This window comes from Capra hircus, chromosome 4 (genome assembly GCF_001704415.2).
Source record: "Capra hircus breed San Clemente chromosome 4, ASM170441v1, whole genome shotgun sequence".
NCBI lineage: Eukaryota > Metazoa > Chordata > Mammalia > Artiodactyla > Bovidae > Capra > Capra hircus.
This window is the reverse complement of record NC_030811.1, coordinates 86962977-86990905: the sequence shown is the minus strand read 5'-3', so window position 1 is coordinate 86990905 and position 27929 is coordinate 86962977. Positions and strand designations below refer to the sequence as shown.

The following is a 27929-nucleotide window of genomic DNA, read 5'->3' as shown; positions in this document are numbered from 1 at the left end:
TCTTTGGCAATGTTCAACTTATTTTATATATATATTTTTTGTTAGTTGCTCAGTGGTGTCTAGATCTTTGTGACCCCATAGGCTGTAGCCCTCCAGGCTTCCCTGTCTGTGGAACTCTCCAGGCAAGAATACTGAAGTGGGTTGTCATTCCCTTCTCCAGGGGACCTTCCCAACCCAGGGATCAAACCCAGGTCTCCTGCATTGCATATACTTGGCTATTTGTATTGTTCTTTAATGAACTGCTTGTGTTCTTTGACCATATTTCCAATAGTTATTTGTCCTTTTCCTTACTGATTTTTAGAAACCCAGTATTTTATACTTTAAAGATTATGGTGCAATATATATAAATCAAATTTAGCACCTTAATAATTGTAAGTGTATACAGTTCAGAGGCATTGAGTACATTCATATTGTTGTACACCCATCACCACCATTCATTTGCAGAACTCATAAACCTGGTATTCTTAAGTTAATTAACCTTTGCTGTATGTTTCTTTGGTAGTTCGTTTTGTTGTTTACTTTTTGCTTTTGTTTAGGATGACTTCTGATGTATAGTGTTTAACATTTGTATGCTGTCAAATTTAGTGAACCTCATTGTGTTTTCCTCCCTCCCTCTCTCTCTTTTTCCTCCCTTTTTTCCTCCCTTCTTCCCATCTTTCCTTCTGGAAAGCCTTTCCTATTTGTAGGCTTTCATTGATTTTTTTAGAACATGTGTAGATTTGCTCTTAATTGGCAGTAAAACATATTAGAAATCCAGATTCTTGTCAAATAACATAATCTCAAATTGTCTGTTACCAAGCTTTGTAGAAAAAAATCCTATTTGAAAAAAATCCTATTTAGAGATGATTGCTTGAAGCATATAATGAATCTTATTTCTGGGAGAGAGTCTGCTGAATGCAGCATAAAGCTCTTGGCTCCCAGCTCAGTGATTATACCTTCTTTAACTCTCAGTCCCTTTTCATTTTATCTTTAAGAGTGTGCAGATATTGAAGCAGGAGAAACAGAGATGCAGGTAGTTCGTGCCTTACCTTATTGCCACTGGTTAGTTCCTTCCTGCATATCATTCTCTGTACCCACATTGCCTTTAAGAAGAAGAAGAATTCTACCACTAATAAGTGCTAACTCAGTGCAGCTTAACCTGGCTAACATTTTACTGCTGCAAAGCCATGCAAAATAGGGAATACTATTATTCTAATTTTACCAATGAAAAAAGTAGATGCTTTGAGAGGTAAAGTGGCTTGTCCAGTATAGCACATTGATGGTATGTGGAAGAATAGGATGTCAATTCAAACTCAGACCTGATTCTAGAACCTGCCTCTTAACTGGTATTTTTTCTTACACACACATGCACACACACATACACACACACACATGCACACAAACTTCCCTACCTCCCACACCTAGTTTTCTGATGATTATGTGACAATATTTCTATTCACTCTTGTTATTAATAAACAGAGTAGATGAAACCACCTAGCAACTTCTAAAATATTGAGCTGAAAATATTTTGGGCTAGATTTGTAGTTTCTCTCATTCTTGAAATGCTGCAGTGAAATGAAATGCTACATTTTTTCCTCATTCCTATCAGCTCAAGGTCTCAGTGATGTGCTCTGAGCAGGGGTGGTCAACGTGAAGACAGAGTTCAGAGCAACCAAGGGCCAGAGACAAGTGGGTTGGTCTTACTTGGCGACTGTAGTAAATGGTCTATTTTATAGTCAGTGATTGAAGATAGTGTGCTGTAGTGGGGATATATTGAGCCTGGAAGAGCTGCTTTAAAATTTGGTAGTCTTTTAATTAGTATTTGGATGATTAATTATTATGCCTTCTGCTAAATTTTAAACGGAGTGAAAAATTAGGTCTGTGGGAACAGTTCTCTTATTTCTTTCTTTGAAAAACTTAGGACAGTGACAGCCTTCAATTTCTTAGGGTTATTTTCTCATATATTCATATCTATCAATTATTCAGATCTTAAGAAGCCTGCAAAAATAGGGGCATGTGCTGTTGCTTTTTGGGTGTGTGAGATTATAGGTCCCTGGCCACACCATTAAGTGTATGGCTGTCATGTTCCTCTTCAGAGCCTCAGCACCTTGAATTGTACATTTTTTTTTTCAAACTTTAAACTTTTAATTTTAATTTTATTTTTTATACCCTGGTGGCTCAGATGGTAAAGAATCCACCTGTAGTGTGGGAGATCTGTGTTCAGTCCCTGAGTTGGGAAGATCCCCTGGAGAAGAAAATGTCAACCCACTCCAATATTCTTGCCTGGAGAATTTCATGGACAGAGGAACCTGATGGGCTATAGTCCATGGGGTCACAAAGACTCAGATATGACTGAGCGACCTAAACACACATAGTCGATTAACAATGTTGTGGTAGTTTCAGGTCAACAGTGAAGGGACCCAACCATATATATGCATGTATCTATTCTCCCACAAACCTCCTTCCCATCTAGGCTGGCACATAACATTGAGTAGAGTCCCATTTGCTATACAGTATGTCCTTGTTGGTTATCTGTTTTGAATGTAGCAGTGTACACATGACCTTCCCAAACCCCCTAACTGTCCCTCCCTCCCACCCCTGCCCCTGGCAACTGTAAGTTTGTTTTCTAAGTCTGTGAGTCCTTTTCTGTTTTGCAAGTCAGTTCATTTGTGTCATGATATATATTTTTTTTTATCAAAAAACTGCATGATATGGATGGAGTCTCAGAAGAACGAGGATCAACCAGAGAGAACAGTTTGGAATGAGGCTTCCAGGCAGGTTTGAGAGTGACTGAGAAAGCACAGTTGTCCCATTAAAACTGGCTCTAACAAAGACTTGTCTGTGATTATTTGCAGAAAGATTACCACTTTGAATATACAGAATGTGATAGCAGTGGCTCCAGGTGGAGAGTTGCCATTCCGAATTCCGCAGTGGACTGCTCTGGCCTGCCTGACCCAGTGAGAGGCAAAGAATGCAGTATGTTTTGACTTTTTGACTTTTTTCCCAATTAAACCATAAGTCCTTCATATGAGCCTGAGAAGTTAACTGTGATGCCTAGAAAAGACCTTGGAAAAAAAGAGCATTGTTGTCCAGCAGAGCAGAAGCACCTTTTCTCAACACCTAGTGCCCTTAGGTCTGAAGTCTGAAAGGAGATGCAGGCTATATTAAGGGGTGTTATTTTTATTTATTTGTCTTTAAAAATCTGGTTTACTATCTTACTTGAAATTCTAAAGGGAAGAGTGGCAGAATTTCTATTTAATAGATTTTTTCTTTAAATTTTAAGGGACTTTTCAGAGTTTTGCTACACATAAATAGCATTTGGTACACATAATATTGTTAAACACATTGTGTAAAATGTGCCGTCTTTGTCATTTGTAGGTTCGGTGACATTAAGAACAGTTACATTGTTGTGCTTTCCTCCCCAACACACATCTATAGAACTCTCTCACCTGGCAATGGATTTGTTTTTGTTTTAGCCATAGAAATATTATAATTTGCCTTTTTAATGTACAGAGAAATTAGAGAATTTGCTATCATATTCGACAGCTTGTCTTGTAGCAGTTAAGCAGGTTTGAAATGTAACATGAATTAACAGAAATATGTCATTAAATTAATTTTCATTTATAGACTCTACTTTTAAAAACCCTTGAATTTGGTGAGTCATAAGATCCTGCAGTAAAGTTGTCTTGTGGTATTCTAGAGTTCAAAGCCAGAAGACAAAGATTATTTTGGTTTTTCTACAGTCTTCCAAATGGTATTCCTAAAAGCTGACTTCTTTTGTTCCCAAATGAAAAAGCAGATAAGCAAGTTAGTTAAACAGATAGCTCATTCCTTCCTCTTCATGGGAAAACTCTATCTCCATGGTTGGTTGGAGGAGTTTTAGCATAGGTGTGGATTTAGTAATAAAAGAGAGACGGGAAGATGGTATGTCTTAGGAAAATTAGAGAAGAAAGCCATTATTTCTTGGTGAATGATATTAAATGAATATAAAGAGAACCTGAGAAATTCAGGTTAGCTAGGGAAAGGCTCGTGTCCAGCAAGAATCTTGGGAGGATAGTAGGGCCAGTGAAGGAGATGATCCATGGCTGGGGTATATGTGACCACCTCTGCAGAGAGAGGACCAGCTCTCAGGGAGGATTCCAGTTAAAAGGGAAACATCCTGAGTATTGCCTGTGGAATTAACTCATTGCAAAATTGCTTCTGTCACTTTTCTGAAAAATCTGTTTATCTTTTATCTATATTTACATTTTCCTTACGGGCTAATTCCTTGTTTCCCTTGTAAACAACCCGACTGAGGTGGAGTGTGTCAGCATTTTGAATGTATCAGATCTCTTCAAGAAAATTAGAGATACCAAGGGAACATTTCATGCAAAGATGAGCACAATAAAGGACAGAAACGGTATGGACCTAACAGAAACAAAAGATATTAAGAAGAGGTGGCAAGAATACACTGAAGAACTGTACAAAAAAGATCTTTATGACCCAGATAACCACGATGGTATGATCACTCACCTACAGCCAGACTTCTTGGAATGCAAAGGCAAGTGGGCCTTAGGAAACACTATTGCTAACAAAGCTAGTGGAGGTGATGGCATTCCAGTTGAGCTATTTCAAATCCTAGAAGATGATGCCATGAAAGTGCTGCACTCAATATGCCAGCAAATTTGGAAAACTCAGCAGTGGCCACAGGATTGGAAAAGGTCAGTTTTCTTTCCAATCCCAAAGAAAGGCAATGCCAAAGAATGTTCAGACTAATGCACAATTGCACTCATCTCACACGCTAGCAGAGTAATGCTCAAAATTCTCCAAGCAAGGCTTCAACAGTATGTGAATGAAGAACTTCCAGATGTTGAAGCTAGATTTAGAAAAGGCAGAGGAACCAGAGATCAAATTGCCAACATCTGTTGGATCATCGAAAAAGCAAGAGAGTTCCACAAAAATGTCTACTTCTGCTTTATTGACTACACCAAAGCCTTTGACTGAGTGGATCACAACAAACTGTGAAAATTTCTTCACAAGATGGGAATACCAGATCACCTTATCTGAGAAATCTATATGCATGTCAAGAAGTAACAGTTAGAACCGAACATGGAACAACAGACTGGTTCCAAATTGGGAAAGGAGTATGTCAAGGCTGTATATTGTCACCCTGCTTATTTAACTTCTATGCAGAATTCAGTTCAGTCGCTCAGTGTTGTCTGACTCTTTGCGACCCCATGGACTGCAGCACACCAGGCTTCCCTGTCCATCACCAACTCCCCGAGTTTACTCAGACTCATGTCCATTGGGAGAAGGCAATGGTGACCCACTCTAGTACTCTTGCCTGGAAAATCCCATGCATGGAGGAGCCTGGTAGGCTGCAGTCCAGGGGGTCTCGAAGAGTTGGACACGACTGAATGACTTCACTTTCACTTTTCACTTTCATGCATTGGAGAAGGAAATGGCAACCCACTCCAGAGTTCTTGCCTGGAGAATCCCAGGGACAGAGGAGCCTTGTAGGCTGCCGTCTATGGGGTCGCACAGAGTCAGACATGACTGAAGCGAGGCAGCAGCAGCAGCATGTCCATTGAGTCGATGATGCCATCCAACTGTCTCATCCTCTGTCATCCTCTTCTCCTCTTGCCTTCAATCTTTCCCAGCATCAGAGTCTTTTCCAACGACTATGCAGGGTACATCATGAGAAATGCTGGACTGGATGAAGCTTAAGCTGGAATCAAGATTGCCAGGGGAAATATCAATAACCTCAGATATGCAGATGACACCACCCTTATAGCAGAATGTGAAGAAGAACTAAAGAGCCTCTTGGTGAAAGTGAAAGAGGAGAGTGAAAAAGTTAGCTTAAAATTCAACATTCAGAAAACTAAGATTATGGCATCTGTTCCCATCACTTCATGGCAAATCAATGGGGAAACACTGGAAACAGTGATAGACTTTATTTTCTTGGGCTCCAAAATCACTGCAGATGGTGACTGCAGCCATGGAATTAAAAGATGCTTGCTCCTTGGAAGAAAAGCTATGACAGTCCTAGACCGCATTTTAAAAAGCAGAGACATTACTTGCTGACAAAGGTCCAACTAGTCAAAGCTATGGTTTTTCCAGTAGTCATATATGGACATTAGGGTTGGACTATAAAGAAAACAAAACTCCAAAGAACTGATGCTTTTGAACTGTGGTATTGGAGGAGACTCTTGACGAGTCCCTTGGACTGCAAGGAGATCAAACCAATCAATCCTAAAGAAAATCAGGCCTGAATATTCATTGGAAGGACTGATGCTGAAGCTGGAAGTCCAATACTTTGGCACCTGATGTGAAAAGCTGACTCATTGGAAAAAAAACCCTGATGCTGGGAAAGATTGAAGGCAGGAGGAGAAAGGGACGACAGAGGATGAGATGGTTGGATGGCATCAACAACTCAATGGACATGAATTCGAGCAAGTTCCGGGAGTTGGTGATGGACAGTGAAGCCTGGCGATGCTGCAGTCTCTGCGGTCACAAGAGTCTGACACGACTGAAGAACTGAACTGAACGGAACTGTTTTCAGCAGCTGTGCTGCTGTTAACTGGCACTGGCTATTGAGTGCTGATTGTTCCTTTGAAATGGGCTACGGTGGAGTATTTACATGATGGAAATTGAGGAACACTGCAAATCAGCTTACCAGCCATACCACTAATTAAATTCATTGGCCAAAATTTCAAAAATATGCTTCAGAATTGATGTCTGACTAGGAATTATTTCTGTTTATTGCCAAGGATGTTTTTTGCTCATTATTTATTATTATCTTCCACAGATAATGTTATGAATTTGACATGCCAGCTAGAACTACTCTAAAAACTTGATATAGTAAAGTCATTATTAGTTGTAAATCACTTTAAATGATGATAGTACTTACTTTTAAAATGGTAGCCTAAAATGATACTACTTATGAGATGGCTGGGACATTTTTTATCTTGGTTTGTCTGAAATCTGAATTTATGTGTATTTCTGTATACTATAGTTATATCTGCTCTGGAGGTTGTTAGTCTGGCCTCTGATTGTGACTGTTCTTTATATGATAAAGGCAAGTTATTTTGAAACTCACAAGAAACTTAATAGAGGCAATTACCTTAGAAGCTCAGTCAATTCCTAACATTAAGCGTGGTGCTTAGCACATTACTGGCTATCAAAGCACTGCTGAAGGCAGTTATGATAATAACTGAATATTCCTTCAGTGGCTTAGATGTTCTACTGCTAATAATAGCTACCATTTTTCATATATGGATGATAGGCTAACCACCGTGCTTGGAGCTTCATATCATTTTCCATTGTATCCTCACAACAACCCTCTCTGATAGCTAATGTCAATGTCTCTGCTGATAAGAAAACTCGGAGTTAAGATGGTGAAGTAAGTTACTGCAGGTTGGGTCATATAGGCAGGATATGGCAGATATGCGGTCAGATACAGACATGTCTGATTCCAGAGCCTATCTGGACATATAAGCTGGCATGGGGGTACATATAGCTCTATTACTGGCCATCTTTAAGGGAAGATATTAGAAACGTGTGCTTCAGGATAAAAGAGGATAGAAACGTTGGAGTTCAGGAGCAGCTTGCTATCTGCAAGCTGTGTGTGAATGATGCCCAAACCTGAAATGATGGATGATGCCCACAGGCAGTAGACTCAGCAGTTATGTTGTGATGATATGGCCCAGCAGTGGGGCCATCTAAAAGAAAATTTAAAAATTAACATGTCTGCTTCACATAAGTGAAAAATATTTAGGGCAGTGCTTATGTAAGACATAACTTCCCCAGATCCCGCTGTTCTCAGTGAAGCAAAACCCAGAATGGGGCCTCAGTTGAAATTCCTGTAGAATCTTCCAAATGTAATTGGCTAGATCTTTCCCTCTTTCTCAGAAACAAACAGTACCTGAGGCTTCTCCTTAGGAAAAGAATTACAGAGATGTTTATGTAGCAACTGTACATTTTAAAAAATAAAATTGATGGGCAAGCTGTATTATATCTTTATCTTTAATAAATCCTGTAAAATCTGGTTGCATGGCTCTGAGTGAAGTAAGTCAGGCTTCAGTTTTTGTTGTGTTACATCCCTAGACTGTATGTGAGCTTGAGGCTTGCTGCACTCAGGAAATGGGAGGGAGAGACCTCTGCTTATTAACTGACACAGCTTCCCATTGTCCTCCTGACCCCTCTGCTGTGGAGTCCTCAGTGTCTTAGGCAGTGCTGCACTGGGCAGGCCACCGAGATGACTTCATTTCTCTCTGTCGGCTCCAGGCTTAGCTCCAGAAAACTTTGCTGCCGTTTCCAAGTCCTGGTGCCGAGTCTTATGTCTGTGGACATCATCCACCATTGGAGGTGTTGGTGTCATTCAGACACAGCTTACAGGTAGCATGTTGTTCCTGAATATAGCGCTTGTTACTTCCTCCCAAAATGAGGCGATAAAACCCTGGTCCCGACGCCATCCCTTCTCTACTGTTGGATCACTTTCCTCTTGCGCAAGAGTTTTAAAACTCTTCCCTTGACTCTCTGAGTGTTTGCTTGACTTTCTTAGATTATTAAAAGCAATAGTCATTCTGGAATGGTTTCCTGGGTGGGATACCTTCTCTCCTTCTCCTCTCTCTTACTCTCACCAACCACATTGGAGAAAAGGGACTTTTTGTTTCAAACTAAACTTTATAAATAAAAGCCTGGCTACTAGGAGTGAGGAAAGAGCTCCTTTCCTATTGCCTTATGTATTTTCAGACATGTCTGGAACACCAAAGGGAAAAAAACATAGCAAGATATCTCTTCCTTTGGGGAGTGTGTATTTCTGTTGTCTACTACTTCACATATTTCTCAGCCTGTGACTTCAAGTATAACCTTAACACATTGCTTTCTAATCAGGGATGACTAAGGTATTTGTAATCTGATTTGTTATGTTAGCATCAAGTCATAGTATTGTGGGCATTGTTTAGTCTTATAGTTCATTATTTGTATAAACTGACATTTGGCTCTTAGATTTTAAAATGCTATATTCAGATATTAAAAAACCCTTTAATACAGTTGTTTTCCTATTTTCACTTTGTCTCTCAGAGCTGTTGTTATAACCTACATTTTATGGGCCTTAAGGTGAAGGAGAGGTGACAGTTTGAATCAATAATTTTTGATTCCAGTTGGACTAAAAGAAGAGGAAGGATTGTCATGGAAAGGGGAGTTGGTTTTAGCTTCCTGGGTGGGATATTTAAAAATCCCTTTTTGGGGGATCATAGCTTCTTGAAGGAGAAGGCAATGGCAACCCACTCCAGTACTCTTGCCTGGGAAATCTCATGGACTGAAGAGCTTGGTAGGCTGCAGTCCATGGGGTCGCTAAGAGTCAGACATGACTGAGCGACTTCACTTTGACTTTTCACTTTCATGCATTGGAGAAGGAAATGGCAACCCACTCCAGTGTTCTTGCCTGGAGAATCCCAGGGACGGGGGAGCCTGGTGGGCTGCCATCTCTGGGGCTGCACAGAGTCGGACACGACTGAAACGACTTAGCAGCAGCAGCAGCAGCAGCTGTTTGAAGTGTAGGCACTTCCCCAGGATTCAATACATAGCCTGTTTCAGTTGTGTGGAGTTGTTATTGATATGGCAGCCAGAACATTTGGGAAAATTGAGTACATTGGTATTGAATGGTGATTGCATTCTGTTCTGCAATATTTCATGTAAACAAAGGGTGTTGAGAGGTTTTTTTTGTTGAGAAATGCCAGTACATTTTTTTTTTTGGCTCTCCTCATCCCTGGTGCCACAGGCTAAGTATAAGGAAGGAGATAATGGGATAAGGAAGGAGATAATGGGATGAGGGCCGACTGGTTTTTTTTTTTTTTTGGCAGGGGGCACCTCATTGCTTGGCTCATGGATGGATGATGGGTGGATGGATGAATGGATGGATGGAAAGGCATAGAAAACAGAAGCTTTGTACAAATACAAAAATATCTATATCTCTTTCTAGAAGGCTTGTTGAATCAAATTTAACCACCAATTAACAAACTAAATTGTTATTTACTTCACTGCAGGGAGATAGGATGGACATTGCTTAATTTTCTAGGCCCTCCCGTCCAATTTTGATGCTTTATGACACTGAGAATTAGGAGGCTCTAGGTCTACAGGCGGAGAAGGCAATGGCATCCCACTCCAGTATTCTTGCCTGGAAAATCCCATGGACGGAGGAGCCTGGTAGGCTGCAGTCCATGGGGTCGCTGAGAGTTGGACACAACTGAATGACTTCACTTTCACTTTTCACTTTCATGCATTGGAGAAGGACATGGCAACCCACTTCAGTGTTCTTGCCTGGAGAATCCCAGGGACGGGGGAGCCTGGTGGGCTGCCGTCTATGGGGTCGCACAGAGTCGGACACGACTGAAGCGACTTAGCAGCAGCAGGTCTACAGGCTCAGATTTTATGTCAGTGTACAGGCGGGTGGAAATCCCCTCCCCCATCAACTTAAATGTGTTCTAGGTTCTCCTCTGGGAACCTAAACTTGTTATAAATATTGGCTGCTCTCAATGCCAAGTATTTCTGACTGATAAGTTTATTACTTTCAAATTGCATTCTGTGTCTTGGTGCCTGAGGCAAGCTGGGAACACCCACCAAGGTGCTGATGTTTTATTCTAATCCAACTTTTTTAAAAATTTACTTTACAGTACTGTGTTGGTTTTGCCATACATCAACAAATGCCAATACTTTTTAAAAACGGCTACTGCGGTATCCCCTTGATGAAGGGCTGCAGTGCGCATTTTCATAATAAAGTCTCTGAGAAACATGGTAATTATTTATGGAACATTTACTGTGTTTTAACTGAATTCTGTTTTACCCAGTGTTTCCCAAGTGTATATGATTATAGGACTCTTCCAATGTGTAGTTGCACCCTTTTGGCTAATTTCTGCAGATAATGTTTTTGGGGAAACGCAGATTTAAACACAAATGCCAGGCTAATTTAGGAAATTTTTATATGTTGTTCGTTATGCTATGGTTTAGCTAATTTCATTGCTCTGTAAGGCTCAATGGAAGCACTACCAAATGGGTGTCCAGTCCCAGACTTCCTACTGATCATGGGCAGGCATGATATATACCTGGGATGAAACCCCAGATCTGCAACAGATGTATGTTTTGAGCAAAATATTTAGTTCACAGCTATTTATTGAGTTTTAATCCATTCACTAAACATTTGTTGAATATTTCCTATATTCTTGACAGGGATCCAAAAATATTCCATAAATGAGCACTAGATTCCTATTTTCCAAGACTTTTCATTCTAATCAGGGAGCAGATGGGGAAATAAATTATTTCTAGTATAGGGGCAAAGTACAAGATAGATACAAATACCTAGGGTGATCTTGCCAAGAAGGGAGGGCTGACTTATGCTCAGAGGGAGTCAAGAGACCTCACAGCAAAGCAGATGTGAGTTTGAAATGCAGACTGAATAACCTTGGAAATTTATCTGACCCTTGGCAGGTTCATGTGAAAAATTGTATCCTGATTTAGAATTGAGACAGGGATTAAATGCCTTACTTAATGGGCTGTATGTGTTAATTTTCTGAGGATCTCTGAGGTGAACCCTCAAGGATGACCTTCATGAACTTGAAGCAGAGTGGCATTTGCGGCAGAGGGAGCATGGGTGGAGATGCAGCTTAGAGGCAGCACTGGATTTCCCGGGGGCCCGGGCAGGTGTGTGTGGATGGTGCTCAGGGAGGAAGTGAGCAGGGACAGATAATGCTGGCCAGTCTTACAGGCTCCAATGTGTTATATCAAGGACTTGAATCCGGAGACAGCTGTTTGCAGGTATTTGAGGGCCTTAAATGAAATAATAAATATAGTGTCCAGAATCATAATTATATAATAATGTAGCTTACTGAAAATAATAATAGAAATTATAATAGCCAGTCTTTACTTGCTCTATGTCAGCATGATAAAAATGGTTTACATGTATTCTCTCAAATCCATGTATCCTAACAACCTTGTGAAGTAGGTACTTGGATTATCTCCCAAAGATATGTCAAAGGCAGGACTGGGATTTGAAACAGAACATTTTAGCTCCTGGGTCCATGTTCTTAACCTGTATGGTGTCCCATCTCTTTGGGCAGCATTCCAGTGTTTGTTGAACAAGTGTTAGGCCCCTTCTTGAGGCATTGTGCTCATCTTACATTACCTCTTGAAAAAATGTTATGCAGATCTATAGGTAAATGGATTTTTTTTTTTTTACAAGATAGCATCTAAAGGCTCAAATATGTTGCTTGGTGGGTTATTTTAATTGATTGATGACCTTATTGTAAATTTTATCCTTAATCGTGTCTATTTTTCTGAAAGGGAGGGGAAAAACATTTTGAATTTAAGGCACATTTGTAGTTATATCCTCAAATACAATGGATTGCTTAGGGCTTTTTTCCCCCTGTGTCTAGAAAACTGTTGGTGCTTGATGCCTATAGTGTGCATTCATTATTTAGCATGTAGTAATAGTAGAAAAATATTGATTTTTTTCTAACAGTAGAGACTAGAATCTAGTCTAGTTTCCAACTAGAAAACTAAGAATTTCTGCTTCTTAATTTATGGAATTTAGGAAGATGGCAATGACCACCCTGTATGCAAGACAGGAAAAAAGACACAGATGTGTATAACGGACTTTTGGACTCAGAGGGAGAGGGAGAGGGTGGGATGATTTGGTAGAATGGGAATTCTAACATGTATACTGTCATGTAAGAATTGAATCGCCAGTCCATGTCTGACGTAGGGTGCAGCATGCTTGGGGCTGGTGCATGGGGATGACCCAGAGAGATGTTGTGGGGAGGGAGGTGGGAGGGGGGTTCATGTTTGGGATCGCATGTAAGAATTAAAGATTTTAAAATTTAAAAAATAAAAATTAAAAAAAAAAAAAACAAAAAAACAGAGTCTTGTTTCATTCTTCCCAAGAGGGGAGGAGCTGTCATCCTCTCCTGGGCCCTAAGACAGCTCCAAACACTGGGATGTCTATTGATTGAATAACATCGGTGTCACCAAGTTAGAGTCTGCCTTCAGTGTTTCATTTCTGTAGGTTAAACACAGAGATCTAATCAGACTAGTGAAAATCTGTTCTACATATGAAAGGATCGAAACCCTTTGTCCTCAAGCTTTGGGTGTTGATGCATCAGATTTCAGGTGAGAAGAAGACTGGAGTTAAATCTGCTCAGCAACACGCAAGTGGTTGGTGAAAGGCAGGAATGCATGAGACTGTTAAGAGAACAGATCAAAAGCAGGCTTTACATCAGTTGAAGTGTTTGATGGGAGCTATGGTTGAGGAAGCTTCTTTGAAAAAAGTGTTTTATAAGGAGATGAGAGGACCCAGCCCTCAAAACTGCAAAATCAAGGGCAGAGGAGCTATCAGGAAGAACATGGTGACCGGCACTTTATAAGGAGGAGGAAAAATTCAGGGTGATAAGAATCAAAGTGTTGGGACATAATTGAAAGTTGAGAAAACTGATTTCACAGGTGCATTTCTCTGCCCTCTTTGGTGACCTCATCAAATACTCTTTAACATTTTCCTTCCCCTGACCTTCACTATTAGACTTTTTTTCATAAACCTTGTGTCATCCTGAAACTCCAGTACTTTGGCCACCTCATGAGAAGAGTTGACTCATTGGAAAAAATTCTGATGCTGGGAGGGATTGAGGGCAGGAGGAGAAGGGGACGACCCAGGACGAGATGGCTGGATGGCATCATGGACTCAATGGACGTGAGTCTGGGTGAACTCCGGGAGATGGTGATGGACAGGAGACCTGGCGTGCTGTGATTCATGGAGTCGCAAAAAGTCGGACACGACTGAGCGATTGAACTGAACTGAACTGTGTCATCCTGTGTTCAGTGAACTGGAATTTGTCTCCTTCCCTATTCCCTATCAAACACTGAAGTCAAGAAGCCACAATAAAATATATTTGTGTGTGTGTGTTTTAAAATAGGAAGTTTTAATCTAGGCTCTCTTAATTTAGTGGGGATTGTAGCTGTGGTGTTACTCGGATCAATTTTCCTCCCAGGAGTTGGTGATTTTGGTCATAGGGGTGGGGGACAGATTATTCTTGCTGATCAATCTTTTCCATGAAGCGCAGTGACAGTCACACCATCCTAACTGGTAGGATTCTGTGAGGATTCATTCACTGGAAAGAATGTTAAAGTGAGGATGCATTTTCAGAGATGGAAAGGCAATCCTTTGAATATTCTTTTCAATAAAACAGTTAATTAGAACACATCAGCCAGAACTGGTTTGTATTAATGTAATCCTTTGTATATCTCTTGTCTTCCTTTCATCTTTGCAAAATGAGAGGTGAAAATTTTCTCCCTTCTCTGTTGAAGAATTGCACAAATCTGAACTTACAAACATAACCCTGTGGGCTCCATCTTCATCACTGTATCTCAATGGAAAGTTAAACATGTTTATTGTAGGTTATTTAAGAATTTGGTTCTTATCATTTAATTGCACCACTTCAGACTTTGCACTGCAGCTCGTATGTTACTCAACGTGGCTAAGCAGCCCTGCTGTAAGTAGAATTCATGTCTTTTACTTCTAGGGCAGAGATGTGTTTTTCGGATGCTATTCTTTACTTCAGAAACAGTAGATTTTTTTTTAGCTTAACTGTAATAAAGTCTTTTGGCTTCATGGTACTTCAGGGAAGTATGTTTATTAAGTAGAGAGTCATAGGAGTTATGAGACTCATAGATTGTGAGTCTGCCGTGGTGACTGTAGAGAAGTTGAGCTAAGATACTCCAGGTCACACAGATGAGCAAACTCGGCATCCATACCAGGAGGGTTTGTACCAGGTGATCTTAAAAGTCCCTTTTGGTCATTCTGGTAGTTTTAAGTGTTATTACGTACCATAATTTATTCATTCTGTGATCAGATCATGTCTCATATTCCATGCCTTGTGAATTAGAATGGAAATATAATATCTCTTCTCAATGTTCATGAGTATTTACTCCTCACAGAACACTGCAATGTCTGCCATTGTTAGAATTTGCATAGTGTTACCATCTTCTATTCTCTTCCAGCCTTATCTTGAACATGGCAAACAGGTGATGTGTTCACAACCAGCCTGCATTGCTGCCTTGTGAATTTTGACCAGGAAAATAAATAAATAACAAATACAGTAAGTAAAATAAAATGAAAGAGAACAAGGAATCCTTTTAGCCAAGGGGAAAGAAAAATGCCTACATGTAAATAAGAACATCAACAAGAAATGGCCTGTTTTAATGCACTGTTTTGGTATCTTCCTGTCTCACTTTAATTTTGTAAAATGAGATAAATTATTTTTCTTCTCTAAGAATTTCACAATTAAGAACCTAAAAAAGAGAGTATCCAAGCATTCTCCTTGTCACAGGCATGGAGGGAGGAAGAGCAGCCAAGATTTGCTGGACTGAGTCTATTTAGCTTCTTTTATTTTATTTATATTTTTTGACCACAAGCGTGACATGCGGGATTTTAATTCCCTGCCTAAGGATCAAACCCAAGCTCCCTGCAGTGGAAGTGTGGATTCTTAATCACTGGGCTGCCAGGGAATTCCCTCAGCTTCTTTTAGATGCCATTTCCTACTTCCTTTCTGTTTTCTGTGGGAAGACTTGCAAACCTGACAGGCAGTTGTAGCTTTAATTATCTGATAATGATAATTGACTGGCTAAATGATTAATAAAGATCAGCCAGTCAGTTCAGGCACTCAGTCATGTCCGACTCTTTGTGACATCATGGACTGCAGCATGGCAGGCTGCCCTATCCATCACCAACTCCTGGAGGTTGCTCCAACTTCTGTCCATCGAGTTGGTGATGCCATCCCACCATCTCATCCTCTGTCATGCCCTTTTCCTCCTGCCCTCAATCTTTCCCAGCATCAGGGTCTTTTCCAATGAGTCAGATTTTTGCACTGGGTCACCAAAGTATTAGAGTTTCAGCTTCAGCATCAGTCCTTCTGATGAATATTCAGGCCTGATTTCCTTTAGGATTGCCTGGTTGGATCTCCTTGCAGTCCAAGGGACTCTCAAGAATCTTCTCCAACACCACATTTCAAAAGCATCAATTCTTCAACACTTGGCTTTCTTTATAGTCCAACTCTCACATTGATACATGGCTATTGGAAAAACCATAATTTTGACTAGATGGGCTTTTGTTGGCAAAGTAATGTCTCTGCTTTTTAATATGCTTTCTAGGTTGGTCATAACTTTTCTTCCAAGGAGCAAGCGTCTTTTAATTTCATGGCTGCAATCACCATCTGCAGTGATTTTGGAGCCCAAGAAAATAAAGTCTGTTACTGTTTCCATTGTTTCCCCATCTATTTCCCAAGAAGTGATGGGACCAGATGCCATGATCTTCGTTTTCTGAATGTTGAGCTTTAAGCCAACTTTTTCACTCTCTTCTTTCACTTTCATCAAGAGACTCTTTAGTTCTTCTTTACTTTCTGCCATAAGGGTGGTGTCATCTGCATATCTGCGGTTATTGATATTTCTCCCAGCAGTCTTGATTCCAGCTTGTACTTCATTTAGCCTGGTATTTTTCATGATGTACTCTGCATAGAAGTTAAATAAGCAGAATGACAATATACAGTCTTGACATACTCATTTCCCAATTTGGAATCAGTCCATTGTTTCATGTCTGGTTCTTAACTGTTACTTCTTGACCTGCATAAGTGAAAAGGTAAAATATATCATTTTTGAAACTCACAATTTGTGCATTATTTTTCCTGTTTGGACTTTCCTTAATGCCATGAATAATAATAGCTGGAAGAGAGTTCTTCTTTTGTAGTCAGGAAAGACAATGCATACAGCTTTAATCTTGTTTTCTTGATCTTATGTAAATAAAATGAGACAACTGAAGAAAATAAATGTATTGGGTCATCTTAATTCTGAGATTGATTTAATTAATCATTTTCCCATAAACATATGCAATTTATTTAGTTATTAACTTATGTTAACTGATTAGATATTATGTATTTTTACAGTGAATTTAGCTTAGTGAAATGTGAATTCCATCTATTTTTGAGGAAGGTAAGTCTAGAGTAGATTAGTTGCCTTATGAGAGCAGGGACTGTTTCCATCTTATTCACCGAATACCCTTGGTGACCAGTGTTTGCCTACTCAGTACTGGATCCTCAAGAGATATCCACTGAGTGAAATAATACAGTGTGATTCCCTTGTATTTACCTGTAATGAGAGTGCATAGGCACTCTATATCATCAGTATTTCATTGAACAAGTAAGTTTAAAATTCTTTTATTACTGCTTCTTATTGCTGTTTACTGTTTAGAAAACAAATTTTGGTAACAAATAACTTTGAGTTAAAATAGGAAAAATGGATGAATTACGAATAAATGTAATTGATAGCCATTATCTTTCAAAGCATGAGGTCTCTGAAGGAAGAAAATCACCACTAAGAGGCCCTTGTGGTGAAAAGATTAAAAATATATATTTTTTAATTTTTAGGCATAAAGCATAGATGATAATCAGCATATAAATGATTCAGTTTAGAAGCCATTATTTGGTACATTGTATAGGGCTTAGGTTAAAGCATCTGCCTGCAGTGCGGGGGACCTGGGTTCGATCCCTGGGTCAGGAAGATCCCCTGGAGAAGGAAATGGCAACCCACTCTAGTATTCTTGCCTGGAGAATCCCATGGATGGAGGAGCCTGTTGGGCTACAGTCCATGGGGTCACAAAGAGTCGGATACGAGTGAGCGACTTCACTTTCACTTTCACTTTCATAGGGCAGTTGCTTGAAGATGGTAAAGCCTTAAATTTTCATGTCATATTTTTATTCTCAGAGTACTTTTCAGTCTTTCATAGGACCACAAACAGTTTTCTGAGAGAGGGAGGGAAAGTGGTGACCTCCTTGAAATGTGAATGAATGGAGTCAAGGAGGGTTAAGTAAATTACCTAGCCATTTGCTGGTTGGTCACCTGATTTTTTTACACCTGCATCTTTCAGCTTTTATAGTAGTAGAAATAGATGTCAGAAAAGAAGTATAAAGCTGAGAAAAAGAATACTGAATTTAGCACATGCCTTCTTGGTTACAGTTTGGATTTTAAGAGGTTGAGGTTTTTTTTTTTTTTTACTTTTTTATTGAATGAAAGATTCTTTATATTCTATAATGCTTTACAATTTTCAAAAGTTTCATACACATGATTTTATATAATCCTATAAAACCCCTTTTAAAATTACCCCATACCACTATGTTGCCCCCCCTACCCCCTGGCTTTCCCTCTCCTCATTGGTACCACTGATTTGTTCTCTATAGCAGTTAGTCTGCTTCTTTTTGGTTTTATCAACTAGTTTATTGTATTGTTTTATACTCAACACATAAATGATATCATACAGAATTTGTTCTCTGTATTACTCATTTCACTTAGCAAAATGCACGCCAAGTCCATCCCTGTTGTTGCATACGGCAAAACTTTGTTCTTTTTATGGCTGAGTGTATGTGTGTGTGTGTATGATGTGTATATATATATATATATATATATATAAAATGTATATATAAGGTATATATATAAGAAGGTTGGATTTTTAACATCACTTTTACTGGATGCTTAGGTAAAGTATGAAATCCCAAGCTGATTCCACTGTTAAGTAGTGTGTGACCGTACTCAAGAGCTTTCTCTTCTCATACCAGAACTTTGGAGTTTGCTTATTTTCCATACAGTTACTCTAGGATTCAAGGTTGTTGAAGAAAAAATAGTATTTATTTGAGAAATGATTAATTCTTTAAATGAAATAGAGTCAGACTCACATTCACAAGAGTGAAAACAGCTATATACAATAAATGTCATCTGGTTTTTGTTGAAAGAGTCTTCTATTAATCTATGAAATTAGAGTACACCCTCACACTATACACAAAAATAAAGACTTAAATATAATACATGCCACCGTAAAACTCCTAAAAGAGAACTTAGGCAAAATATTTTCTGACATAAATTGTAGCAATATTTTCTTAGGTCAGTCTCCCAAAGCAATAGAAATAAAAGCAAAAAAAAAAACCCCAATGGGACCTAGTCAACCATATAAGCTTTTGCACAGCAAAGGAAAGCTTCAGTTCAGTTCAGTTCATTTCAGTCACTCAGTCGTGTCTGACTCTTTGCAACCCCATGAATCGCAGCACGCCAGGCCTCTCTGTCCATCACCATCTCCCGGAGTTCACTCAGACTCACATCCATCGAGTCCGTGATGCCATCCAGCCATCTCATCCTGGGTCGTCCCCTTCTCCTCCTGCCCCCAATCCCTCCCAGCTTCAGAGTCTTTTCCAATGAGTCAACTCTTCTCATGAGGTGTCCAAAGTACTGGAGCTTCAGCTTTAGCATCATTCCTTCCAAAGAAATCCCAGGGTTGATCTCCTTAAACAAAATGAAAAGACAACCTATGGACTTGGAGAAAATATCAGAAACTAGCACAACATTGTAAATTAGCTACTTTATTTTTTAAAAAAGAATCTTATGTTGTACTGTATATACATTTGAATGAAAAGTTTTGTTCTTTAGATTATAAAAATCCTTGTAATCTGACTGAAATCCAAAGACCAAGAAAGCAGAGTTAAATAGTAGAAAGTAGATGTAGTTAGTAGATACAAGAAAAGGAAAAGCTGGTTCTCATTGGTGCCTGCCAGAGGAAGTTAGTATGGTTGTGCTGACATCATCTCATGGAGTAAATAGAGTTTAATAAGAATGTGTGGCTTGTCCTTTTCTTTGACATGTGACTCTAGAGCTGGCTTCCAGGATGGAAAATAAGATTGAGCAGGAACAAGTAATTAAAATACAAAAGCTATAGACTCTTTAGCTCTTTTGTATTGTTAAAGGCCTTATAACTATTAGACTAACTTTGACCATGTAATTATTCTAAACACAGGTAAAATCATCAGTTCAGTGGCAGAATTCTTATTGTCCCAGACCTCTGAATTATATTACTAATAATTGTGGCAAACAGTTATTACATGCTTTATGTCAGGCACGCTGCTAAATGTTTTATATTGAATATCTCATTTATTCCCAAAACTCTTAGATATATAATTACTATTTCCCTTTTATAAGTGTGGGCACTGAAACTTATGGAAGTTAATAACTTGCTAAAATATTTTGTAAATATGTGTGTGTTATATTAAAATTTTCATAAGATGTGTGTGTAGGGAATTGTTATTGCTTTGTAATACACATGAATATTGTTGAACAGTTCAAGACAGCAAATGAAGGAAAATATGAAGTATAATAATGAAGTAATTTTAAATTACTTGCCCTTTTTGCATTGATTATAATAGTTACTATTTGAATTGAATTTTCTTGGGACTTGAGCTTTAGAATCAGAGAGATAAATCTGAATATCATCTTAGCCACTTGTTAACTGGATAACTTTCTAATCAGGTTATTTAAATGTACTGTGCCTCAGTTTCCTCTTCTGGCAAATGGGCATGATATCTTTCTCCTTCACAGGTCTGTTGAAAGTCTTTATTATTCATGGATTCCATATTTGTAAATTTTCCTACCTTAAATAATTTATTTGTATCAAATCAATCCATGTGATACATTTGCTGTCATTCGCTAACATGTAGAAAGCAGTAAAATGGATCTCCTGATCACGTGGTCCCAGCTGAGGTCAAAGAAAGTGACATTGCCCTCTTATTTCACATACTGCCAACAATGTCCTTTTAATAGTCTATTTCGTGCCATGCTTTCCAGTTTTTTGTGCTTTTTATTGCTTAATTTACTATTTTACTCAATTTTTTAAGTATTTACTTAATTTTTTTTTACTATTTTTACTTAATTTACTAAATTAGTGCTGAAGTGCTGGCCAGTGATCCTAAGTACAAGAAGGCTGTCCTTTGCCTTTTGGAGAAAATTTATATGTTAAATAAGCTTAGTTCAAGTATAAGTAGAAGTGCCCTTTGGTCATAAGTTAAATGTTAACAAAGCAGCAATATATTTTATTTTATTTATTTATTTTTTAATTTTATTTTTACTTTATTTTACTTTACAATACTGTATTGGTTTTGCCATACATTGACATAAATCTGCCACGGGTGTATACGAGCTCCCAATCCTGAACCCCCCTCCCACCTCCCACCCCGTATCATCTCTCTGGATCATCCCCGTGCACCAGCCCCAAGCAAGCATCCTGTATCTTGTATCGAACATAGACTGGCGCTTCGTTTCTTACATGATAGTATACATGTTTCAATGCCATTCTCCCAAATCATCTCACCCTCTCCCACTCCCTCACAGTCCAAAAGTCCATTCTATACATCTGTGTCTCTTTTGCCAAAGCAGCAATATATTTTAAATAAGATGTTTTTCAGCTGAAAAACGTGTAAAACAAGGTTCTATATTGATTTGTTGATGAAGATACTGTGACCAGAGAATCCCAGGTGTCTAACCCTGTATTTCCACAGGAGCAGTTTTATTATTCGCCAGGTTAGTTTTCATGATAACTCTGTATGACTATTATGAGTAAAAAGAACTGACTATGTTATAAATAGTCAGTACATTCACTAGTGACATTCTCTCAGTTTTCCTTCTGACCTTAGACAAGGAAATACCTCTGAAAGAGTTAAGGATATTCTTAATGACTTTAAAGGATAATGAGTTCTCTTTGGAATAACAGTTACCTCCTTTTTAGATCCTAGAGTCCACTTACCAAAAAATTACTTCTTACTAATTAAGTTAAAAGTTCAGTTTTGGACACTAGACTAAACTGTCTTCAAAGATAACTTTGTTTTATCAGAAAGTGCATATTTTCAGCTTGACATGCAGTGCAGTCTCTCTCACAGCTATTCATCTCTGACACTGTGCTGTGAAAGTAGCTATAGATAATATATAAGTGAATAGTTGTGACTATGTTTCAATAAAACTTTATGAATACATGCAGCAGGCCAGGTTTGACTGGTGAGCTCTAGATTGCTGACTCTTCAGTTCAGTTGTTCAGTCGTGGCTGACTCTTTGCAACCCGATGGACTGCAGCAAGCCAGGCCTTGTCCATCATCAACTCCCGGAGTTTACTCAAATTCATGTCCATTGAGTTGGTGATGCCATCCACCCGTTTCATCCACTGTCATCCCCGTCCCCTCCCGCCTTCAGTCTTTTCCAGCATCAGGATCTTTTCTAGTGATTCAGCTCTTCACATCAGGTGGCCAAACTATTGGAGTTTCAGCTTTAACACCAGTCCTTCCAATGAATATTCAGGACTGATCTCCTTTAGGATGGACTGCTTGGATCTCCTTGCAGTCCAAGGGACTCTCAAGAGTCTTCTTCAATACCACAGTTCAAAAGCATCAATTCTTCGGCGTTCAACTTTCTTTATAGTCCAACTCTGACAACCATACATGACCACTGGAAAAACCATAGCCTTGACTAGATAGACCTTTGTTCGCAAAGTAATGTCTCTGATTTTTAATATGCTGTCTAGGTTGGCCATAACTTTTCTTCCAAGGAGTAAGCGTCTTTTAATTTCATGGCTGCAATCAACATCTGCAGTGATTTTGGATCCCCCCAAAATGAAGTCAGCCACTGTTTCCACTGTTTCCCCATCTATTTCCCATGAAGTGATGGGACCAGATGCCATGATCTTAGTTTTCTGAATGATGAGCTTTAAGCCAACTTTTTCACTCTCCTTTTTCACTTTCCAAATAGGAAAAGGAGTGCATCAAGGTTGTATATTGTCACCCTGCTTATTTAACTTATATGCAGAGTACATCATGAGAAATGCTGGGCTGGAAGAAGCACAAGCCGGAATCAAGACTGCCAAGAGAAACATTAATAACCTCAGATATGCAGATGACACCACCCTTATGGCAGAAAGTGAATAGGAACTTAAAAGCCTCTTGATAAAAGTGAAAGAGGAGAGTGAAAAAGTTGGCTTAAAGCTCAACATTCAAAAAACTAAAATCATGGCATCTGGTCCCATCACTTCATGGCAAATAGATGGGAAAATAGTGTCAGACTTTATTTTTGGGGCTCCAAAATCACTGCAGATGGTGATTCCAGCCATGAAATTAAAAGACGCTTACTCCTTGGAAGAAAAGTAATGACCAACCTAGACAGCATATTCAAAAGCAGAGATATTACTTTGCCAACAAAGGTCCGTCTAGTCAAGGCTATGGTTTCTCCAGTGGTCATGTATGGATGTGAGTTTGATTGTGAAGAAAGCTAAGCCCTGAAGAATTGATGCTTTTGAGCTGTGGTGTTAAAGAATACTCTTAAGAGTCCCTTGGACTGCAAGGCAATCCAACCAGTCCATCCTAAAGGATACCAGTCCTGGGTGTTCATCGGAAGGACTGATGCTGAAGCTGAAACTCCAGTACTTTGGCCACCTCATGCGAAGAGTTAACTCATTGGAAAAGACCTTGATACTGGGAGGGATTGGGGGCAGGAAGAGAAGGGGATGACAGAGGATGAGATGGCTGGATGCCATCACCGACTCAATGGACATGAGTTTGAATGAACTCCAGGAGTTGGTGATGGACAGGGAAGCCTGGTGTGCTGCGATTCATGGGGTCGCAAAGAGTCGGATACGACTGAGCGACTGAACTTAATTGAACTTTCATCAAGGGGCTCTTTAGTTCTTCTTCACTTTCTGCCATAAGGGTGGTGTCATCTGCATATCTGAGGTTATTGATATTTCTCCCGGCTATCTTAATTCCAGCTTGTGCCCTCTCCACCCCAGCATTTCTCATGATGTACTCTGCATATAAATTAAATAAGCAGGGTGACAATATACAGCCTTGACATACTCCTTTACTTATTTGGAACCAGTCTGTTGTTCCATGTCCAGTTCTAACTGTTGCTTCCTGACCTGCATACAGGTTTTTTTCAAGAGGCAGGTCAGGTGGTCTGGTATTCCCATCTCTTGAAGAATTTTCCACAGTTTGTTGTGATCCACACAGTCAAAGGCTTTGGCATAGTCAATAAAGCAGAAATAGATGTTTTTCTGGAACTCTCTTGCTTTTTCCATGATCCAGCGGATGTTGGCAATTTGATCTCTGGTTCCTGTGCCTTTTCTAAAACCAGCTTGAACATCTGGGAGTTCACTGTTCATGCATTGCTGAAGCCTGGCTTGGAGAATTTTGAGCATTACTTTACTAGGGTGTGAGATGAGTGCAATTGTGCAGTAGTTTGAACATTCTTTGGCATTGCCTTTCTTTGGAATTGGAATGAAAACTGACCTTTTCCAGTCCTGTGGCCACTGCTGAGTTTTCCAAATTTGCTGGTATATTGGGTGCAGCACTTTCACAGCATCATCTTTCAGGATTTGAAATAACTTCAACTGGAATTCCATCACCTGCACTAGCTTTGTTCATAGCGATACTTCCTAAGGCCCACTGACTTCACATTCCAGGATGTCTGGCTCTAGGTGAGTGATCACATCATCGTGATATCTGGGTTGTGAAGATCCTTTTTGTGCAGTTCTTCTGTGTATTCTTGCCACCTCTTCTTAATATCTTCTGCTTCTGTTAGGTCCATACCATTTCTGTCCTTTATTAAGCCCATCTTTGCATGAAATGTTCCCTTGGTATCTCTAACTTTCTTGAAGAGCTCTCTAGTCTTTCCTATTGTGTTGTTTTCCTCTGTTTCTTTGCATTGATTGCGGAGGAAGGCTTTCTTTTCTCTCCTTGCTATTCTTTGGAACTCTGCATTCAAATGGGTATATCTTTCCTTTTCTCCTTTGCTTTTTGCTTCTCTTCTCTTCACAGCTATATGTAAGGCCTCCTCAGATAGCCATTTTGCTTTTTGCATTTCTTTTTCTTGGGTATGGTCTTGCTGCTTGTCTCCTGTACAGTGTCATAGACCTTTGTCCGTAGTTCATCAGGCACTCTGTCTATCAGATCTAGTCCCTTAAATCCATTTCTCACTTGCACTATATAGTCGTTATGGATTTGATTTAGGCCATACCTGAATGGTCTAGCGGTTTTCCCCAGTTTCTTCACTTTGAGTCTGAATTTGGGAATAAGGAGTCATGGTCTGAGCCGCAGTCAGCTCCCGTCCTGTTGACTCTTGATTTAGTGTGATGTATGTTCTTGGTTTATGATATTGTTTATCAGTTTAACTAGAAGACCTATAAACCATATAAAGTAACATAAGATATTTTTTAATACTGTGTTTCTCTCTTGGTTGTGTTGGTAGTGATCACAGTCATATGTTGTGAGCATTTATTAAATGCAAGAAGCTGCACAGACCACTTTGTACTGTATTTTCTCAGTATATCCCTATAGGGCAGTACTGTGATTATTATCTGATTTTTCAGAGAGAGAAACTCAGGCCTGAAGTACCTCACTCAAGGTCGCAGTTTGGAAGTGGTACAACTTGATCCAAGAGAGTTTTGACCTTGCAGCCAGCATGTAATACTTTTTGCCTAATCTTTTCTTATTTTCTGATATCCTGCTAATTTGAAGGTTAGAAGTTCATTTTACAGTATCATAAACTTTTTTGAAGAAAACATTTATTCATTGGATAGTAAGTAGATGAATATGGGTTTTAGCACTAATTCTTTTTTTTTCTAATTTAAATTTATTTTATTTATTTATTTATTTTTCACCTTTATACCTTTATTTTTATTTTTTTTAATTTTTATTTTTACTTTATTTTACTTTACAATACTGTATTGGTTTTGCCATACATTGACATGAATCCGCCACGGGTGTGCATGAGTTCTCAAACATGAAACCCCCTCCCACCTCCCACCCCATATCGTCTCTCTGGATCATCCCTGTGCACCAGCCCCAAGCATCCTGTATCCTGCATTGAACATAGACTGCTGATTCGTTTCTTACGTGATAGTATACATGTTTCAATGCCATTCTTGCAAATCATCCCACCCTCTCCCTCTCCCTCAGAGTCCAAAAGTCCGCTCTACACATCTGTGTCTCCTTTGCTGCCTTGCATACAGGGTCATCATTACCATCTTTCTAAATTCCATATATATGTGTTAGTATACTGTATTGGTGTTTTTCTTTCTGGCTTACTTCACTCTGTATAATCGGCTCCAGTTTCATCCACCTCATTAGAACTGATTCAAATGTATTCTTTTTAATGGCTGTGTAATATTCCATTGTGTATATGTACCACAGCTTTCTTATCCATTCATCTGCTGATGGACATCTAAGTTGTTTCCATGTGCTGGCTATTCCTTAAAAAATTGTAAATAGAACTGCCTTATAACCCAGCAATCCCACTGCTGGGCATACACACTGAGGAAACCAGAATAGAAAGAGACACGTGTACCCCAATATTCATCGCAGCACTGTTTAAATTTATTTATTTTAATTGGAGGCTAATTACTTTACATTGTTGTATTGGTTTTGCCATATATCAACATGAATCCACCATAAATGTACACGTGTTCCCCATCCTGAACCCCCCTCCCACCTCCCTTCCCGTACCATCCCTCTGGGTCATCCCAGTGCACCAGCCCCAAGCATCCATGTATAATATCATATAAGAAACGAATTGCCAGTCCAGGTTCGATGCAGGATACAGGATGCTTAGCTCTAATTCTTTAATTTTTTTTCAAAATTATCTTGTTCTTATTTTTTGCCACATTTCCAAATGTATTCTAAAAGGGAAATCTATCTAAATGTGAGGTTTTGCTGCTTCACTGTCTGCTGGGAGATTTGTTTTTCTTCATCGGGTAATTTGGAGGTTTTATTTTGTTCTTGTTTCTTTAATATCCTGATTAAAGGATTAGAAAGCTCTTTGCTATGTTTGAGTCACTAATACTGCCCTGAGCACAGAACCACACATTTGGGGGACATAGATTTGCATTTGCTGAATGAGTAATAACAGCAGAAGAATTGCCGTCTTTTCTGTGACTGTGTCATCTGTTCTGCACTTTGCCTGTGGCTTCCGTCTCTGGTTCTGTCTGAGGATTTGCACAGAGCCTGGCATCAGTTAAAAAAAAAAAAAGTGGAGGCTGTGGAAATGACTGGGTGGGAGTCATGAATATTGAAAATGTGGACTCCTGGTTTCAGAGTGGGGATACTTGTTTAGCTGATACATATGAAGCACTACCCTCTTGTTATCCCCTTTGTGTTTATGTTACTCACTGGATCAACCTTTTTCTTTCATTTTATGTTTTATTTGAATACAGTTGCTTTATACTGATGTGTCAGTTTCTGCTATATAGCAAAGTGAATCAGCCATGTGTATACATATGCATGCATGCAAGCTGAATCGCTTCAGTCGTGTCTGACTCTGTGCAACCGCATGGACTGTAGCCCGCCAGGCTCCTCTGTCCATGGGATTCTCCAGGCAAGAATACTGGAGTGGATTGCGATGCCCTTCTCTAGGGGATCTTCCTGACCCAGGGGTTGAACCTGCGTCTCTTGTCTCCTGCATTGACAAGGGGGTTCGTTACCACTAGCACCACCTGGGAAGCCCATGCATACGTATATCCCCTCTTTTTGGATAAACCTTTTATTTGCATTTAGTATTAGCCAGGTACAATTAGCTAATATTCAGAAATAATGATGCCTGTTTTTTGGAACCTCGAAGTCTCACATCAGTTGATAAGTAATATTTGCTTCTCTGTTTTTTTTTTTTTATCTTTAAGGGAGGCTGTTATAAAAAGAGTATTTTAGGAGTACAGTGGGAGCCCCATTTGACTGCCTGGAGGGGCAGGAACCCATCTTCTGTTATAAAGAGGGTCATTTTTGAGTTAGGAACAGGAGTTTTTAGGGTGAGCACATGGGTTGATCAGGAACTCCAAAGACTAGAGTGACAAGAAAGAGGATGAAATATTTTGGGAGTGATAATAATTTTGTTACGGTTCGAAGAGAATCGGTCAAGTGATGAACCTGGTAAGATGGGGTGGGGACAAACTGTGAAGTCTTTGTAGTGATAAGGAAAACTTTGGAAAACTTTAATTAGGGTGTAACATGACCAGAGCTTTATAAAAACAATGCTAGTAATAGGTATGAAGGGAGGAAATTGAAGGGGGGGCGTGTGATGACTAACAGGTTATG

General features: G+C 39.3%; 1 protein-coding gene across 1 annotated transcript in view; it reads left to right on the top strand.

The window, feature by feature from the left end:
- KIAA1324L (KIAA1324 like) overlaps positions 1–27929 on the top strand; it is a 212874-nt gene that overhangs the window by 97864 nt on the left and 87081 nt on the right. The window contains exon 2 of the mRNA XM_018047288.1: positions 2835–2955. Coding sequence (XP_017902777.1) covers positions 2835–2955 — 121 coding nt within the window. The remainder of the gene's footprint in view (positions 1–2834; positions 2956–27929) is intronic.